The 16,083-nt window shown below is 48.8% G+C and overlaps 1 protein-coding gene across 12 annotated transcripts in view; it reads left to right on the top strand.

Moving 5' to 3' along the window:
• The window catches only part of RGS6 (regulator of G protein signaling 6), a 495,409-nt gene that overhangs the window by 431,347 nt on the left and 47,979 nt on the right, over positions 1 to 16,083 (top strand). For all 12 annotated transcript variants that reach the window (XM_080664882.1, XM_080664872.1, XM_080664873.1 and 9 more), the window contains exons 14-15: positions 6,631 to 6,756; positions 14,656 to 14,842. In XM_080664882.1, the coding sequence (XP_080521008.1) occupies positions 6,631 to 6,756; positions 14,656 to 14,842 (313 nt within the window). The remainder of the gene's footprint in view (positions 1 to 6,630; positions 6,757 to 14,655; positions 14,843 to 16,083) is intronic.

Below are 16,083 nucleotides of genomic sequence, written 5' to 3'. Positions count from 1 at the left end.
AGAAACATCGATCAGCTGCCTCCTGCACACCTCCCACTGGGGATGTGCCCGCAACCAAGGTACATGCCCTTGACCGGAATCGAACCCGGGACCTTCAGTCCGCAGGCCGACGCTCTATCCACTGAGCCAAACCGGTTTCGGCTCGCTTCCACTCTTGTTCTTTTTCTGGATCCTTTTCTTAAAATGGAAAAAACTTATAAAAAGTAATAGGAGTCATAGGTGTTTATTATAAAACTAGAAGCCCGGTGCATGAAATTCATGCACAGGTAGGGTCCCTAGGCCTGGCCAGTGATCAGGGTCAATCAGGTTCCCTGCCTTCCTGCCTCTTCCTTCTCTCACTCCCTCAGTGCCCCGCCTCTGCCACTGGTCACCTGCCATGTTCCACACCACACCCTGGTGAACAGTGCACATCATAGCAAGCAGTTGAACACCCATTCTCCAGGTTGAACTCCCAAGGGGACACTTTGCATATTAGCCTTTTATATATATAGATGTTTAAACTAGTCAGACATACACAATGAAGAAAATCTCTCTTCCTCCAACCCAGAGTCATTTTCTAGAAAGAACTTTGTTTATTGTCTAATGCCGTGGTTCCCAAACTGCATCAGTGTACCCTGAGCCCCTGCGGGAAACGAAATGACGTGTGACATATGTCAGATGCTGCATCAACTATTAGTTAAGGTTGTTAAAGTTGTTCACTGTTTTCAACATTAGAGCCCATTCCATTCCCTAGAGGGTTTGCAAATCTGGGTTTTCAGAGCAGTTGGCTGCAATAAAAAGCAAGCGCTATACAAAAATCAACATGGAACAGGAAATGAGGGTGGCGGGGTCCAATCTGACTCCAAAGTTTGAGAAGATGTGCAGTGCTCAACGGCGCACATGTGTTTATATAAGAATGAAGCAAATATATTCATTGTTCTTTCAATTTATATGTACTTTCAATAGCTACTAAGTTGTTAGAACATAAATACATTTGAAGTTCTTTGGACCTGCCTTTTAAATAAATAAACATGCCCTAGACTGTTCCTTTTAATCTTATCCAAGAACTTAAATCTTTTTAACAGGTTACTGTGTTCTTTTTTCCATTTTTTAAATCACTGCTACTCTTCTTTCCACTCTGTCCTCTCTTTTCAGGAAGTCCTTTTGTAGGAATTCTGGGCCTCTCGATGGAACAGCCACTCTTATCTTTCTTCTATTACCCTTGTTATTCTCTATTCAAGGATAGAATTCCTTGACTTACTCTTCAGAGTCACATTTTGTTTTCAATGATGTCCACTCTGTGATTTCATACTTTCGTGAGTTTTTCTTTTCCTACTGAGTGTTGGGAGGGGTGATGACAATCCTGCTCTTTTCATTTCTGGGAATTCCTAACATTTCTTGGGCTCCCTTTTCTTAGTAGCCTGCTCTGTTCTATTGGTGGTGTTTCCCCTCATGAAATCCCCTGAGGGTAGGATATGTTTTTGGGTTTGTTTGTTTTTTCATATTTCTCCTCAATTTCTGCAGCTTAGCCTGTTTCACAGGGGTCGTTGATTGGAGAAGTGCTGTTTCCAGTCAATGTTTCATCACTCCGATCCCTGTTCAGAGCACATAAGTCTTTGCACGTACCCAGCAATTTGGGAGACTGAAGGACTTAGCTTTCAGTTTGGGCCATAAATTAGAATCACCTGGAGCATTTTTTTTTTTTTACATGCCAATGCCTACTTTCCTTCCCAGACCAATTAACTCAGAATTTCTGGAAATGAGACATTGGTTTTTGTTTTTGTTTTACATCCCCCCAAGTGATTCTAACGTGCAGCCCTGGTTCAGATGGACTATGTCAGTAGCTGGTGAGGGCTCCCTCAGCAATTGTGTGGGTCACTAGTTCTCAAAATACAAGGTACATTAGAATCACCCAGGATGCCCATTAAAAATACAGATGTGCTGGGGGTCTGTTTTCAGCAAGCTTTCTAGGCAATACTGAGGCACAGAACAATTTGAAAATTCCTGGTGCAGTTCACAGAGTCTCACTCAGCATTGGTGTCCCTTCCTCAGAAAGGTCTTCTGTGACCACTCCATTTAGAGTAGCCACCCCTTCCTCCCAGTCATTCCATATGACATTATTCCCCCTGCCCCCATTCTCTTTCTAAATAGGACTTTAGGGCTTAAAATTATTTTAGCACCTAGACCCAGATCGGGCAGACAGTAGGCATTCAAAAGTATAGGTTTGGTGGAGCAGTGACTATTTCTTTGGTCACTTTATTGGTTATTTGGGAAAGGAGGCGAGATGAGTACATGAACTTAGTTCCCAATAATAACCCTGGGATTTCCTCCTCCTTTCTTGAAAGTCAACAAAGAAGCATTTGACAGTTTGGGGAAATGGTGGCCACCTGACCTGTTGGTTTATTCCAGCCTATCCGAACTCTGTCCTCAGGTGGGTGCCACCTGCCCCTACAACTAGTGCTCTGATTCTGCTCTTATTGTTCAGGCTTCTACTCTAATCTCGATGCCTAACCTAACACCTACAGCGTTCTGTCCACCTCCAAGCAGAATCAGGTTATTGAGATACATGTGAACGTGAAGAGAGGCTGTGGAGGCCTGTTTCTTCTCCCCACTGGACATCCCCAGCCACTCTAGTGCTGGCAGTGGCTGGGGACCAGTCTTTGGAAGAGCACAATTAGGGATCAGGGCCAACATCCCACTTCAGCCCGTCCATGGTTCCCATCCATGAAACAAAGGCTAGAGATGACCAGTAATATAAGCCTTTTTTTTTTTCTTAGTTTCATGCAACAAATTTATTTTGCAAACCTACTACGTGCTACATTCTGAGTTGGTAGATCAGCGGAAATGAGAGCCGGAGTCCTTTGGAGAGCCACCTGTCTTTGCTATGTGTTGGTTTGAACTCCTCAGTGGGAATCAGGAATTTGGGGAGATCAGGGGGCATGGAGAACAAGGAAGAGCTAGAAAAAGATGTCTAGGTAGCAAGTAGAAAATGCCTTCAGGATGAGGTCACATCACCCACGTCACTACACATATCATCTTACTGATTTCTTCCCAGTGTTGGACTTGCTGTGTAAAAAGCACTGTAGTGAATCAAAGGCACACGACACATGGTTTCTGCCCTCAAAGGGCTCGTGCGACAGCTGAACATAAACCCTTAAACAGCTAAATGATGATACAGAACCATAATAAAAACATTGCATAAGGAAGCATTTCTACACAATGGATGGAAATAAAAGGGGCTGTGAGTTCCAGAGATTATTTGTTTGAATTGGGCCAAGGAAGAGTCATTGTACCAGTCACCTGGGAATAATGTTCAGAATTATTTTATAACCACAGAGACCATTCAGTAGTAGCAACACGTTCAGATCTGATCTTGAACCTTAAAGGGGAAGATGTTTGGAAATACTCAAGTAATGCCAGCAACACACATATAGAGAAGTTTTATCCCAAAAGCTTTTAATGGAATAGATTCCAATGGCCAGATGGACTAGCATCCAGGTATAGAAAAAGGATTGATTGTGAATAATGGATAGTTGATGTTCTAGGCTGAATAGTGTCACCCCAAAAATTCATGTCCTTCCCAGAACCTCCGAATATGACTTTGTTAGAAAATAGGGCTGTTGTCATGCAAGCAGTGAAGATGAGGCCACACTGGAATAGGGTAGGCTCCTGCTCCAATATGACTGCTGTCTTTGTAAGAAGAGCAAACAGAGACACAGGTGCACAGGGAGGACACCACATGAGGATGGGGGCAGAGACGGAGTGATGTATGTGCAAGTCCAGGATGCCACGTATTGCTGGCCACACCAGAAGCTAACAGCCTCCAGAGAAAGCATGGCCCTGCCAACACCTTGATTCAGACTTCTAGCCTCCAGAACTGTGAGAGAATAACTTTCTCCTCTCTAAAGCCAGGTCGTTGGTCCTTAGTTACAACAGCCCTAGGAAACTACCACACGAGGGTATCCTGTCTCTCCAGACGTCTTTGTTTCTGCTGAAAGCTGACTTTACAGCTTTCTGGACATCCCAACCTCTGTCCTAGGCCTCTGAATCTCCATCTAGCATGACATCCCAAGCTTTCTGGCCCACCCCCAAAATGGCCTTTCTCCCACCCCTGCCACCACCAATGAACCTGATGGAGTGAGGACTCTTAGATTGGGTACCAGAAAGTAGAGGCACAGGTGGTGGGAATACGTCCAAGAGGCAATCACTACAGACACTGAGAGAGCCACCAGCACCATCCCTGCAGAGCCCTGCGACCTTGGCAGGCAAAGAGCAGGTGCTTGAGCCCATCCCAGGCAACAGCATGACCCTGGCAGAAAGAGACAATATCCTGCTGCTCTGTGGGGCTTACATTGGCTGCTAGCCTCAACCCTGGGGGGATCTTTTTTTCAATATATTTTTTAATCGATTTCAGAGATGAAGGGAAAGGGAGAGATTAAAACATCAATGATGAGAGAGAATCATTGATCGGCTGCCTCTTGCATGCCCTGCACTGGGGATCGAGCCCACAACCCAGGTATGTGCCTTGACCAGGAATTAAACCATGACTTCCTGGTTCACAGGTCGACACTTAACCACTGAGCTACACCGGCCGGGCAGGGGAGATTTCTTTAAAAGCAGTACTTTTTGTCTCCTGGAACTGTGTTGAGTGGGATCGGTTCTGTGGCTTGAGTTTGAGAGAACCCAGGACCTGTCTTCTTGGCTTGTTCTAGAAAGCCCAACCTGGCACACTGGAAGAGATCTTTCATGGAATTCCCCATTGGGTCACCTGGTGGACTTAGTCTCCTCCTCTGACGCCGCTGGGCTAAGCCTGGAGATACAGAGCTGTGCACAAGGGCCTCCCGAGCCCAAGCACATAATCGCAGCCTTAGACGGTCCTGCTGCTGCTGCGGGTTATGTCCAGTGGTGCAGAAACGAAGGGTTGGGCTTGAATCGCATACGTCCAGAGCTGTGCTTTCCAATACAGTAGCCACTAGCCACATGGGGCCACTTCAATTTAAACTTTAATTATTTAAAATTAAATATTCAGTTTCTTGGTCACACTACCCAAGTTCTCAAGAACCACGTGTGGCTAGTGGCTACGTACCGGAGAGCGCAGACGTAGCATATTTCCATCATCACGGAAGGTTCGACTGGCAGTGCTGGTCTAGGGCTACTTGTTGTTCCAAACCTTTCAACAGACATGCTTTTGTTCTCCTTTACTACGTGTAATTTTCTAAAATAAATATTGAGACTATGTCAGCTCCATAACACAAGGAAATGATTTTATTTACTTAATGTCTGTTAGAAATAATGAAAAGCAAATGTCAATTTTTTAAAAGAGGAAAAATAAGTATTGCTAGACCAATGCCTCGCAGAGTTTAATGTGCACCTAGATCTCCAGGGATCTTATTACCCTGCGGATTCTGATTCCACGAGTCTGAGATGGGGTGACATTCCCCACAGGTCCATAGACCACTCTTTGAGTAGGAGATTCCAGCATGTGACTTGTGAACTAGGACTCTGCTGCTTCTTAAAGGGTCAGGGGAATAAATACAGCAAATGAGGTGTAAATGGAAAGACAGAATTGAAGGAAATATTTGCATCTTTCAAAACCAAAAGAATAAGACCTGCATCTTTCCCCCTCCAAACCTCCCCGCCTACCCCACATGGGTCTGAGGAGGGTCACGTGGAGGTGACACCCACAGCAGAGTTAGGAGCTGCACTCTGGAGCCGCACTGTCTGGACTTGAGGCTTGACTCCCTTAGTGTCCTTGGGCAAATTATGATGAGGCCTCAGTTTCCCTATCTGTCAAATGGGGTAATGCCAGTCGTGCTTTACAGAGTAGTTGTAAGGGTTCAGTGAGTTAACAGACGTGAAATTCCTAGAACATCATAAGCACTGAGCAGGTGGTTGTTAAATTGATAAATGAACACAGCATTCTGCTTCTGAATAAGTGAGCATGTTTTATCCTAAATGAGTTGTTTCATTTCTGACCAATGACACATCACTTGGACTAAACAGGGCTCTGTTTCTCCCCAGTGGGTTGAGGAAGGGGTTGAGAGGTGGGGACACTGTCTCTGATGAATGGTTGGATTCACAAGGCATCCTCAGTTATTAAAAAAAAAAAAAATGATGGAGTCAAGAGTTGGGCCAATCACTGACAGGAATGTCCGGGGAAGCTGAATCAGTGGGGTTGTATCTCCTGTGGATAGGAGCCAGTCGGCATGCCTCCTGGTGAACCTACCCCAGTGGTCGGCAAACTCATTAGTCAACAGAGCCAAATATCAACAGTACAATGATTGAAATTTCTTTTGAGAGCCAAATTTTTTAAACTTAAACTTCTTCTAACGCCACTTCTTCAAAATAGACTCGCCCAGGCCGTGGTATTTTGTGGAAGAGCCACACTCAAGGGGCCAAAGAGCCGCATGTGGCTCGGGAGCCGCAGTTTGCCGAACACGGACCTACCCTAAATGCCTTCCTTAAAGAGACTTTACCACTGGCTGATGTTGGTGTACAGAAGTCTACATTTAGAGTTTGTACTGTCACTTAAATTTGTGAAATTTCCCTTTGGCGTACAGCAGCAAAATAGATTTGACTTGCTGGAGAGAATGTGACACAGATTTTTACCTGATATTGATCACTTTTTAAACCTTTGTTTCCCCGCAAAAGCAAAGAGCCCAGCCAGCAGCGAGTAAAGAGATGGGGCTTCTCTTTCGACGAGATGTTGAAGGACCAGGTGGGAAGGGACCAGTTTCTACGCTTCCTGGAGTCGGAATTCAGTTCAGAAAACCTCAGGTAAATCTCTCAAAGGTTGAGCTGTGTGCAGAGTGTGTGTGAAGGAATCTGCATAATCAGCCTCTCTTTCTGCCTCCCTGTTTCAATAAAATGTTAAGGTTCAAACACAAATTCCAGCTGATCTGGCAAAGGTTGAAATGGAGACAAGCAAACTGTATGTAGATCGGCTGTCACCACATATTAGCACCTACAACACCAGCATTTATTGTTCTTCAAGTCCAGGTGGCATTTCCTCAAGTTATTGGAAACATGTCTCCAACAACAAGTAAATAGTCAAATGGATTTGATGACACCACCATTTACCTAAAACCACAAAGCCAGCCCAGTTGGCATGGCTCAGTGGTTGAGTGTCGACCTATGAACTAGGAGGACACGGTTCAATTCCCATCAGGGCACATGCCCCGGTTGTGGGCTCGATCCCCAGTGGGGGGTGTGCAGGAGGCAGCCAATCAATGATTCTCTCTCATCATTGATGTTTCTATCTCTCTCTCCCTCTTCCCTCCTCTCTAAAACCAATAAAAATATATTTTAAAAAAATAAAGTAAAACCACAGAGCCAGGGAGTTTCAGAGGAAAGACAGTGCAGACACCCTCTCTGAATTCCCCAAGTCTGGGATCCTGACAGGATATTGACAGGCCAACCAGAAGAAAAAGGGAGAGAGAGAGATAGAAACATCAATCTTGTTTCAGCATTTCAAAAAGCAAAAGTAAATATCACTCATTAACTGCAGACGTAACTGCAAAAACTCATTAGCACATGAGCTTTTCTTTTGGGGGACGTCTATCAACTCGTGTGGTTATCCTGGTCACCCGATGTGAGTGGAACATCTCATTGTGACTATTGGACTATGACGCATCAAGATAAGGGAAAATATATTAATGTATTCATCACTACTACTCAGTAGAAAATGTAAGGCTTTCAAAAGGTGAGGTCCACTGAGAGAGGAAGGGAAGGGGGTGCATTAAAAAGGAAGGGACTCATGGTTATAAAAACTTGAGAACTTGTGTTTTATTCAGGTTTTCGTTGTATTCGATGTAGAAGCACATACCTACGGAATATGTAACTTATCTAAGACCCATTAGTGGTCTTAGCCATCTGGTGACGTCTCAGTGGGAAGATGGAAATTGTTTTTCTTGGTGCCAGGTTCTCCTTTATAGGAAGGTTAATTCCCATCTTCCAATGGCCTTGTTTCAAAGAGTGGCTTTAACTTTAAAAAGGTTTTTGAACTTTGAAAAGTCAGAGCATGTACTGTGGGTAAAAATCTGTCCACCGCAGTGTTAATGTGCAAAGCGCCTACGATTTATTTGGAGTGAGAGACCATATCAGTCCCATACATCAACCAAATTAGATTCACCACACACCTCCTCCATAGCAAGCCCCACGAATGTTTGCCACGGGAAGCCGGGAAGTCAAGATGCATGATCTTCGCCTGCAACAACCTTTGTAGGTTGCTGAGGAACAGACACGGAAAACTCTGACATCATTAAATGAATATAAACAAGTGTAAACTCTAAGAACCATGTTAGAAGTGTTTTGAAAGGGAGGGATGAATGTAAGCCAGAGTTGACGAGTAAGATACCGACAGATGAAAAAGGAAGAGAGAGAACTCTAAGCTGATGACCCTCTGATCCATAAAGACTTGGGAGGACTTGTAGATGGCAATTAACTGTATGTCTCGATGCCTCTCAAGGCAGCCATGTGCCTGTTGTAAACCAGATAAGGTTGAGGATGACACGAGTTCCTTCCTTGCTGAGGCATTGCACGGAATGCGTCTTAGAGCTTTGCTTCAGTTCCAAATCAGGTGCTTGTAATGGAAGACTGGACTTTTGAAACTTATGTGGGGTGGGGTCAACTTATGTGCTGGGATGAAGATCCTGTGTGGAAAGCCATGCCCTCTATGGCCAGCATGAGGCATCCAGGCAGCTGCTCTGTGTGGCCACTTCAGCCCCAGATTCCAACCCCAGCTGGGTCCCCATGAGTTGCCCCTGAAGTCCTTTCTGTCTCCCCTTCTCATGCTGTCCCCCCTGGGTCCTCAAGATAGAGTGGTCCAGAGGCCTCCTTTACCTGACTATTTCTCGGCCCATGAGGGGCCCTACGACCCTCTGCCACCTGCACCGTTACAGAGACTTTGAAGAATGGCCACGAGGTTGTGGTTATTGTGCGGGGCCCAGGAGCATGAGGTCTGTGGCTCAGCACCGCTTTGTCCATGCCGAGTGTGGCCACACCCGCCTAACAGTTCGGCTAGTTTCCCAATGCATCATGTTGCAGGCCCGGAGTGCGTAGAGGAGTGTGTGCCTGGCAGATGTTCAGCGCGTCCGCCTGCCGTTACCTCTGCGCCTCTGCCAGCAGCTTCCTCCCGCGCCAGGAGGGCTGCACTCCGCCTGGGGAGAGAGTGTGTGCGAGCATGCGGGAGCGTGCTGGTGACTGATCTCCAATGAATGCATAAATCCAGACTTAGGGAGGGGCCCCTCTGATCCCTGTCGAGGGAGAGGACAAAGAAAATATAGAATAGCCAGAGATAAACAGCATGGGCCAAAAGCTTCTAAATCCTCTCCGGAGGTCCGAATTCCACTTTTATGATATTCAGCATAATTGGATATGTGGAGCGAAGCTCAGTTTTCAATCACACAACTTGAGGACTTGTCAGTCACTCATCGCCAGGCAGTTTCCCCCCTGCCCTTGTGTTGGCTTAGCACCTGCCCTGACCCCGGTCCTGAGGACTGGGTGCTGAATCGGTTTAGCCCTGGCCGGGGTGCACCTCCGCTTGGGCCGTGAGAATGGCAGCCCCCGGAGCTGCTCGGAGATCTGCCCATCCGCTGTGCTGGCCATGCCAGGTCGGCCCTGCTCCCCAGGATCGGTCAGGATCCCAGGCAACTGGCATTGGAGCATGGGAGGAAAAGAGCGAGACGGACCAGAATGCAACTGGACGCGTTGCAAAGGGCCCCTCAGCCTGGCTTCCTGTGCTCCCCGGCATCTCTCCAGGGAAAGGGGCATCGGGATCACAACATCTTTGCACAGCAGCCCGGGTGCCCGTGAAGGAGCCTGAGCGCTGAATTTACACCAGAGCTTCAGAATGCAGAACAGAGGACTCCAAAGAGCTACAAGTATTGCTGTCACACAGTCCTTTAAGGGTCACCTGATCCTTTAAGGAAAGATGTCTGTGATAATACAGTGTAAGTTGGGGGTGAGCTGGGAGGGAGGGAGGGCATAGCTCAGGGCCTGCAGGGGTGGCCAGCACATTTTGCTCAGACAGCGCATGTGACAGCACACTCCCGGTGGCACCCGGAGCTGAGCTCAGGCTACGTTTGGACTGGGTGGGCCCTGGACACAGCTGTTTGGTTGGGGCCTTTGGAAGCCAGGTGGCCTCTCCTCCACCAGGTGGGCCCCCCACCCCCCCAGTGCTGAGGGACTTCCTGGGAGTTAGCTGAGGCCACCCTTCTCCCTTCTCTGTGTTTTCCCAGAGTGATGACAGGAGCCTTTGTCCCCTCTCCATCTTCCCTGCACAAACCTTTGTCCTCCCTGGCGCCACACCTTCTGCCACACGGCAGGGCAGGAGTTAACAATCAAAACCCGCAGCAGAGAGCGTCCCCCGTACATTTTTTATGAGCTGTGCCGCCTCCGGAGAGAGCGGGGTTGCTCTTCTGAGCTGCAGATTGATTATCCTGGTTCCACACGGTGTCAGCTGAGGGGAGAAGCAATTAAACAGAGCGCGGGGGAGTTGCCAGGTTTGTGTCGAGAGCCCCCCAGCTCCGATGGCGGCCCCAAGTCCTGGAAAGACCTCGAAAGGTTCACCAGGCCCAGTGGGACTCACCGCTAACCAAACACATGATTAATCGGGACAGAGGTGACAATCTGTGGCAGCTCAGCCACTGCCTGGTGAACATAACTCGGCTTCTGGGGGGTGTGCCGGGGCCTCCCCGATGTTGGCACCAGGTGGTTCCCGCCCAAGCAGAGCCGAAGTCAAGTTGGACCCTTGTTCCTGAGTCTCCGGCCAGCAGAGGGCACAGAAGCCCTGCCTTTGCGTGGAGTTTGCTTTTCTCTGCAAACCAACTGAACTGGGTTTTTCTAACCCATGAACATCCTAGTTTGTGAAAAGCTGTGTAAGCTAGGAACTGGGGCTGCCCAGAGCCCCTGGCAGGAAGGAGAATGGTTTTTCTTGTTCCAGCCACGAGGAGAAAAGCCGTTGCCATCAGCATCCAGGTCCTGAGGGAGCCAGCCCCAGACTGGGCAGGTCCAGGCTGCCGCTCAGCCCCGTGGTGTATGAGCCCAGGCCGCCTGCCCCCAGAGCCCCATGTCCGCCTGCCCGCATTCCTCAGCCATGGGCACAGGTCACACGCGGGCACACAGGCTGCCTGCCTGCGCTCTGAGGATCGGGCCAGGCAGGACAGGTGGCCTCCCTGACACCAGTCCTGCCAGCCCTTCTGCTGCCCGCCACGGGCTCAGTGCAGGATTGGATGCCACAGCTGGCAGCCGCCTCCCGCTGGCGCCCTGGAGGAGCAGCGGTACCTGCAGGCTTTTGATAAGAGCAGAAGCTGCGCAGCCTCCGTGGGCCTCCCAGCTGCAGCCCATGTGCCTAGGGAGCTGCTGGGCTCTTCCGAGGACACTGGCTGGGCAGCCGGCTCAGAGCTCCAGCTCAGCCGTGGGCTTGCAGATGGCAAATTGAAACCAAAGCCTGCTCTGAATTCCAAATTGACACAATGCTTCTTCAGAGCCGGTGCTGGCAAACACACATGGGGTGTCAGGATGCTGCTGTGGCAGCATTTTTGCCGTCACCTGAGAGGGGTAAGGCAGGTCATCTCCAAGGCAGACGGAAGTCCCAGAGGGTCTCCATGTGTGAGGGAGAGGAAACGGCTGCCTAGGGATGTCATCCCCCGACTCCTCCCCCCCCCCGGATTCTCTTCCTCTTCCTCTCCTCCTCTTCTTCCTCCTCCTCTTCTTCCTCTCCTCCTCTTCCCTCCTCCTCTTCTTCCTCCTCCTCTTCTTCCTCTCCTCCTCTTCCCTCCTCCTCTCCTCATTCTTTTCCTCTTCTTGTTCCACCTCCTCCCCCTTTTCCCCCCACTTCCCCTCCTCCCTCTCTTGCCTCTCCTCCCCCTTCTCCCCCTAAACCTATTCTTTCTCCTCCCTCCATCTCTTCTTCCTCCTCCCCCTCCTCTCCCTCCTCACCCTCCTCCTCTCTTTCTGGCCCCTCCTCCTCCATGCTTGTTGTTTCTTCTTGTACTATTTTTTAATCCTTATTTTTACCTGACAATGGGAATCCTTTCATTTTTAATGTAAAAGTTTATTGCATTTGATTCTGAAATTTCCATTTACATCAGCTCCAGACCCTCTGGGTGATGTGCATTAACGTGGTGCCTAAATCGTCCTGCAAAAGGGACTTAGGCCTCAGGAACCACGGCGCCTGCAAAGCTCTGAAGTGCTGGGTCCTCAGGGCCTTCCCGGAGGGCTCAATGGCTCCCCTCAGAGCAGCCTAGAGAAGGGGGCAGGAGATGGCAGATGGGAGCCATTGACTGAGGGAGCGGGAAATCGCCCAGTAGCGTCCATCTGTGTGAGAGATGGAGGTCTGGTAGGCTCTGAAGGACACTGGTCCAGAGAAGTGGCCTCCAGCCCAGGAACTCGTCCCAAAGGCAACTCACTGAGAGAGGCCCTTCTCCCATCTGCCCAGCACGTGCCTGCAGAGGACTCACTTGGTCCTTGCTGAGTTGCCTGTTCGCCCTCCCCGCCCTCCAGTCCTTTGAAAATCCAACAGCAGCTGCTGCTTTAGAGCTGGATCCCTGTGCTCTACCTGCTCATCAAACACTCCCCTCCAGGTGGAGAAAGACTGTGCTGTCATCACCCAATGGCCATTTCACCTTTATGCACTCGGTCACCTCCTTTATTTACGGCAGGCCCAGGGGTGGGACAGGGAGACCTAAGGCACTTGGGGGGTGGCCGGGGGAAGGAGGAGACCCACTCCCTAGATGGGTTTCTAGGGCCCACCTGCACAGCTGAGCAGGGTTACAGCTCCTTTCCACCCCACCCACCTCTGCCCTGGACTCTGGTTAGAGAACCACCCCCATTCTCCTCTCACCTGGCAGTCAGAAGGCATGTGCTCCAAAGACCAGCGGCAGGAAGAAAGAGGCTGGTGTTGATGGGCAGGTGACAACATGAGCCCCAGGCAGCTTCTGCCCAGGTCACTGGAGAAGAAAGGTGAAATTTGAGGGATCATGCTGGCCAGTGTTGACCCTGTAACCACCAAACTGACCCCTCCATGGCTCCCCCCCACAGGACCTGACCACATTTCAGACTTACACCTGGATGGGAAGTTCTTCAAACACGTGTCACAGATTTCTCCATCCATTTTGCACCCATTTTGCAAGTGAGGAAAGAGACACCTGGAAAGATACAATTCTAAGACAGCAGCATAGCCGGGATGGGGACAGAACTGTGCTTCCTCATCTTTCGATTGAGCGAAGTCATAAGTCTCCTTCCCTGCCTTTCACTCATCCTCTTCAGAGTCACCAAGGGAACCATGAGGGTTTCCTCACGGAGATTATTAGAATCCCAAACAGCAAATGGGAGAAGATTTCTATGTAATAACGGAACTAACGCGCACACCTGCCTTCTCGCCTTGTGGAAATGGAGCTGCATTACCGCAGTTGGCCACTAAGTGGTGCCTTTGGGCCACACACTTGGCTGCAAAGGCATCTGTGAACAGCAACAGAAAAACACGCTTAACCTTTTAAAAAACAACAAGTACATCTTACTTTGAGTGAAATTCGATGACAGATTGAATGCATTTTCCACCATGTTGTGTTTCAGTACTCTTGTCCCTGCCCTTTCGTTGGCTCGACTGTGTGTGATGCCTGTGGCTGTGGGAGTCACATGGCCGGGGGCCTGTCCTCAGGTTGCATTGATGTGGAAACTGGCCTTGTTCACAGGACATCAAGTGTGCCACCCCCACCTGAGCCCGGGGGAAAGCCCTCCCTAGGGCTGCCTTAGAAACCATCTCAGGACCCCGGGAGCTATTGCCCAGGCTTTGGCTCTGGTTGCTGCTGCTCTCAGCAGCGAAGAGCTCACACCCAGCTCCCCCAGTGGCCGCTGCCACACTGACACTGAGGGGTTTATGAGAGGTGATATGAAAGTGACCAGGGAGAGTCTTCCGGCAGAGATTCCCCATGTATGCCCCTTCCGCTTTGTTCCAAATGAGCTTGTCCTCCATCCGCGGCCCTTTACTGAGCGTCTACTATATGCTCACACCATGCTGGGAATCAACTCATCTGTAACAGGAAGAGCTTGTCTACCAGCTCCGATATTCTTTATAATTCCAAGATTCTATCTGTTTCTATGATCTTTTCTTCATTTTGATGAGTCTACTAATGGATCCCAACCAGATGTGACAAAGGAACTCACTTTTGTCTGTGTCCTGGCATCTATGTAGAACAGTGGTTCCCAGCCAGGGGTGACTTCACCTCCCAGGGGACATGTGGTAATGTCTGGAAACATTTTTAGTTGTTACATCTTGGGGAGGGGTTGCCACTGGCACCTGGTGGGTAGAGGCCAAGGTTGCTGCTAACCATCCTACAGTGCACAGGGCAGGCCTCACAATCAGGAATTATCCTGCTCTAAAAGGCAACAGCGCTGTGGTTGGGAAACTGTGATGTGGAAGGAGAGAAATCTCTCCTTGGTAACCAGAGCACAACGACCTTCTAACCTGTACTTCTTTTCGCTTCTCCACAATAGCAGAGCACCATCTGTATGTTCAGAGCAGTCCCTACGACCTTTGTTACCTGGGCAGTGGCCGCGAGGAAGAGTGGAGGGTGCAGCAGAATGAGTCTCATGGATGTCAGTGCTAGCGCCACGTCCAACAGAGCCCAGATGCTAAGCCCCCTGGAACTGACTGTCTCTCTACTTCTGCTTCAGGTTCTGGTTGGCTGTCCAAGACCTCAAGAAACAACCCCTACAGGATGTGGCCAAGAGGGTGGAAGAAATCTGGCAAGAGTTTCTGTCTCCCGGGGCCCCAAGTGCAATCAACCTGGATTCTCACAGCTATGAGATAACCAGTCAAAACGTCAAAGATGGAGGGAGATACACATATGAAGATGCCCAGGTTTGCTTATCTATTCATATGGTTCTATCCAGAGGTGTTCATTCGTCCTCTCTACCACCCCACCCTTTAACACGAGTTCCAGGCCTGTGTTTAGTTCGAATTCCAGGTTTTATTATTTATGAGGCCATCAGTGGAAACCATCCCAGGTAGGTGCACAGTGAAATTCCAGGAGGATAGTTTTCATAGATGCATTACATTATTACTACCTAGAAACAGAAATTTACAGTTACAGGCAGTCCTCGGGTTACGCCGGACTCGCCGTACATCGTTTCGTGGTTACGTCGCCATCTCCCATTTACAGTATTTATGAAAAAAAAGTTCCGTCATTTCAACATATGTACATATGTGCTTTATGTTTTTTATTATTTATTTACCACAAGTAAAGGTCAGGAATTATCTTTCTTTTAAATTTTTTTTTACTGTTTTACTTCATTACTGCTGTGTATGTGCTCCATGTGAGTGACGTAGGTGCTTATGTAGGTGGGTTCCAACTTATGGCAAAAATCACTTTACATCGCGCCGTAGGAACGGATCTCCAACGTAACCTGAGGACCTACTGTATATGCATTATATTTTCCAGGGAATTCTCGGTGTTTTACAAAATCTGAAGTCCCATAGTAAGTCAGTAGTAGAATCCATAACACAACATCATCAAAGTGGGTAGAGTGAGCTGACAGGGCCATGGTCAAGCCCACATCTAACCATGAAGCCCACACTCCTAACCACCCTACACTGCACCCTGAGTGATCTCCAACTACAGGAGTCCCCCCCTTATTCTCAGGGGGTATGTTCCAAGATCCCCAGTGGATGCCTGAAACCGCAGATGGTAACAAATCCTGTGCTTTTTCCTATATATAAATGCCTATGATAAAGTCCAACTTATAAGTTAGACACAGTAAGAGATTAACAACAATCTATCCTATATAACAAAAGGGTAATATGCAAATAGACCAAACAGCAGAACAACTGAACAACCAATCAAAGCGTAATATGCTAATGATATGCTAAAGCTGCTCAACCACTCACTATGATGTGTACTTACCACCAAGGGGCAGACAGTCAACTGGTCGACCAGTCCCTGTGACGTGCACTGACCACCAGGGTGCAGATGCTCTGACCCGTAGGTTAGCTTGCTGCTGGGGTCTGGCCGATCGGAACTGAGTGAGATAGGCCAGACACACCCTGGAGCCCTCCCACGGTCCCTCCCCGGCCCAATCGTGCACTGGTGGGGTCCCTCAGCC

This window comes from Plecotus auritus (genome assembly GCF_963455305.1).
Source record: "Plecotus auritus genome assembly, chromosome: 1".
Classification (NCBI taxonomy): domain Eukaryota; kingdom Metazoa; phylum Chordata; class Mammalia; order Chiroptera; family Vespertilionidae; genus Plecotus; species Plecotus auritus.
This window is presented reverse-complemented; position numbering and strand designations above follow the sequence as displayed.